Source organism: Galeopterus variegatus, unplaced genomic scaffold (assembly GCF_000696425.1).
Source record: "Galeopterus variegatus unplaced genomic scaffold, G_variegatus-3.0.2 Scaffold2162, whole genome shotgun sequence".
NCBI lineage: Eukaryota > Metazoa > Chordata > Mammalia > Dermoptera > Cynocephalidae > Galeopterus > Galeopterus variegatus.
The window spans coordinates 128,672-131,497 of record NW_007728273.1 but is presented as its reverse complement, the minus strand read 5'-3'; the positions used below and the strand labels follow the sequence as shown (position 1 = coordinate 131,497).

The 2,826-nt window shown below is 35.1% G+C and overlaps 1 protein-coding gene across 3 annotated transcripts in view; it reads right to left on the bottom strand.

Moving 5' to 3' along the window:
* LIN9 (lin-9 DREAM MuvB core complex component) overlaps positions 1-2,826 on the bottom strand; it is a 75,977-nt gene that overhangs the window by 44,679 nt on the left and 28,472 nt on the right. For all 3 annotated transcript variants that reach the window (XR_551077.1, XM_008580790.1, XM_008580791.1), the window contains 2 exons: positions 1,873-2,006; positions 169-288 (listed from right to left, as the gene is read on the bottom strand). Coding sequence is in view for 2 of the 3 variants with exons in the window: in XM_008580790.1 (XP_008579012.1) it covers positions 169-288; positions 1,873-2,006 (254 nt within the window). In the remaining variant the exon portion in view is untranslated. The remainder of the gene's footprint in view (positions 1-168; positions 289-1,872; positions 2,007-2,826) is intronic.

Genomic DNA, 2,826 nt, shown 5'->3' with positions numbered 1-2,826 from the left:
AAAAAAAAAAAAAAAAAAAAAAAAAAAAAAAAAAAAAAAGATTTGGCAGTTCAAAATAATGTGGGTACCTCCTGAAGTTGCTGTAACAGATGTGTATTTCATAAGGACATAGTTCACATTCATAATAATCAATTAAATTACTGATGACATTTCTAAAATACTACTCACCGTAATTGGTGACTGGAGAGGAGGAGTATAATGTAACCGTGGTGGGGTCATAAAAAATCGAGAAGGCCGCTGTTTTTGTCCAAAGGCAGCAATTGGCATCGTCTCATGAGGCTCATTACTCTTTGGGAAAATAAAATAACCCACAAAACTTAAAGAAATTTACCAATTATTCAAGCTTTATAAACATTATATTTCAGCTTCAGAAATATACCCACTCATATTCTATGGCTTATCGTGTATATTATTACACAAAGATCAAAGGCTAGAATTGAAGTCCAACTATGGAAACACTACTTTGATGCTAAAAGGTTGAACCTACAAAGAAGAATTAAGGAAAAAAAAAAAAAAAAAAAGACTGAAGAATCAAAACAGGTTTGGAGAATCAAAGATTAATGTTAAAGTGTTGTTTGGCCACCTTTGGTTGTCTGTATTTACATTACCTGAATATATCTTACTGTAATTAAAGTTAACTCTTATATAGCCAGGGAGAAATGTTTGCATAATCTCATAAAGAAAATCACATTAATAAAATAGAAAAGCAATTTTCCTTTTTGAAAGGGGAGGTTTGAAGATTCCATCCTTTAATATAAACACTTAAGAGTGGTGTACTTTGCACTATATTTAATCCAAATTTTCTTTCTCCCCTATTGTTGCTGTCTAAAAGGGATGTTTAATAAGAAAACCCTCACAATAAACAGAGTCATACTTTTTAAAAAGAATGAAAATACGTATCAAAAAAGAAGATTCTTCTATTTTTGCACTAAGGAGGTAAAAACATTTTTTATTTTTAATTATAAGGTCATAATCTTTTAAAATCAAGTTCATAACAAAGAAATGAAAAAACGGAGCCTAAAAGTGAAAAATTTTATTTCTATAATGCTTAGAGGAAAACTATTTTGTTACAAAAAGTTCATTATTCTTTTTTTAAAAACTTTATCAGATTGCAGAGTTATACTAGTTCTTAAAATTATTTTAACTTATTCGTAGGGTATGTAATTTCCATGACATTGCTAAATCAAGCAAGACCACAAAGTAATGGTCTGGTAAATTAATGGCGTATACCAGAAATTCAAAAGATCTGAATTCTAGTCTAGGTTGACAGGAAACCAGCTCTACAGCCTTGAATAAATTTAATGGATTTATGTCTCTATTTCATTCACACAAAAAGTGAAGGTAATTAACACCCACCCTGAGTGACTCTGAGGATAAACGAGAACAAATCAAGATGTAAGATGTTACTTCATATGTTTAAAAGCATTCTGCAAGAGGACTAACTTTAATCTAACATCTGGAATGAAAATGTTTTGTAGCTTCTTCCCCAAGATTATTTAGTCAGGAGTGATCAGTTCTGTTACATGAAAGTGGTGTATGGGTAAGTACATTAGAGGGATCCTAGCTTCTGGAAAACAGAAGACTTAAGCATAGTTCTGCTCCAGTAGACAGGGCTGGGAACCCCTAAGGGTCCTTTCCTTTGTGAAAAGTCTTTCTTTCTTTTCTTTTCTTTTCTTTTTTTTTTTTGGTGGCTGGCCGGTACAAGGGATCTGAACCCTTGACCTTGGTATTATAACACCATGCTTGAACCAACCGAGCTAACTGGCCAGCCCTTGTAGTCTTGATTCTACCATAAAATACAGTTTCTAAGAAAACTTTACATAACATATTTAATAGGCATAAAATACAAATGTATTATAAAATACTACTTACAAGAACTTCGTAGTCAGGGATGGTATGGGTTCCAAGCCCCGCCCTATCAAAAGTTACTCTATAAGTAGCATTAAGAGTATCCACAGCATCTATTTGTCCAGTGAACAGACCGTCATGAACACCACGTAATCGTGCTGAGAAAACAAACAAAGGCATCATGATGTTTGGGAGATACAAAGAAGCATCAAAAATAAAACCATTCCAAGTATATAATTTAAACCATAGAAAATACAGTATTGTTGTCTGTTAGAATTTCAAAACAAGCACGCACTTTATTTTTATTTATTTATTTATTTATTTATTTTTTGTCTTTTTCTGTGTCCGGCAACGGATTGCAACCCTCAGTGTCGCCCCTGTACCGGACCGGGACCGGCAACGGGATCGCAGCCCTCGGTGTTGCTCCCGCCCCTCGCTCAGCCAGTGAGCAGGAACCAGTCTGCATGTGGGATCCGAACCCTCGGCGGGAGCGCCGCTGCACTTCCCAAGCAGCGCACTATAGCAGTGAGCCACTGGGCCGGCCCTTATTTTAAGTTTAGAGAAACAAAAAAAATTTTTTGAAACAAAAACCAAAGTTATAAATGATGATCCCTAACTTGATATATGAATGAAATCATACAACTACCAAACTATGTGAAAAATATTTTAAAATCATTTGGGGTTTAAACTCTTAATGGCCAAAAAGCCAATGAAAGAACTTTTGTCATTACACTCATGAGTGAAACACTGGTATAATCACCACCACCCCCATCCACAGTTTCACCTTCCACAGTTTCAGTTATATGTGGTCAACCAAGGCTCAAAAACAGTGGTTATACGTGGTCAACCATGGTTCAAAAACAGTGGAAGATTCCAGAAATGAACAATTCATAAGTTTTAAATTGCTGTCATTCTGAGTAGCATGATGAAATCTCACAGTGGCCTGCCCAGGACGTGAATCACAGCCCTGTCCAGCAC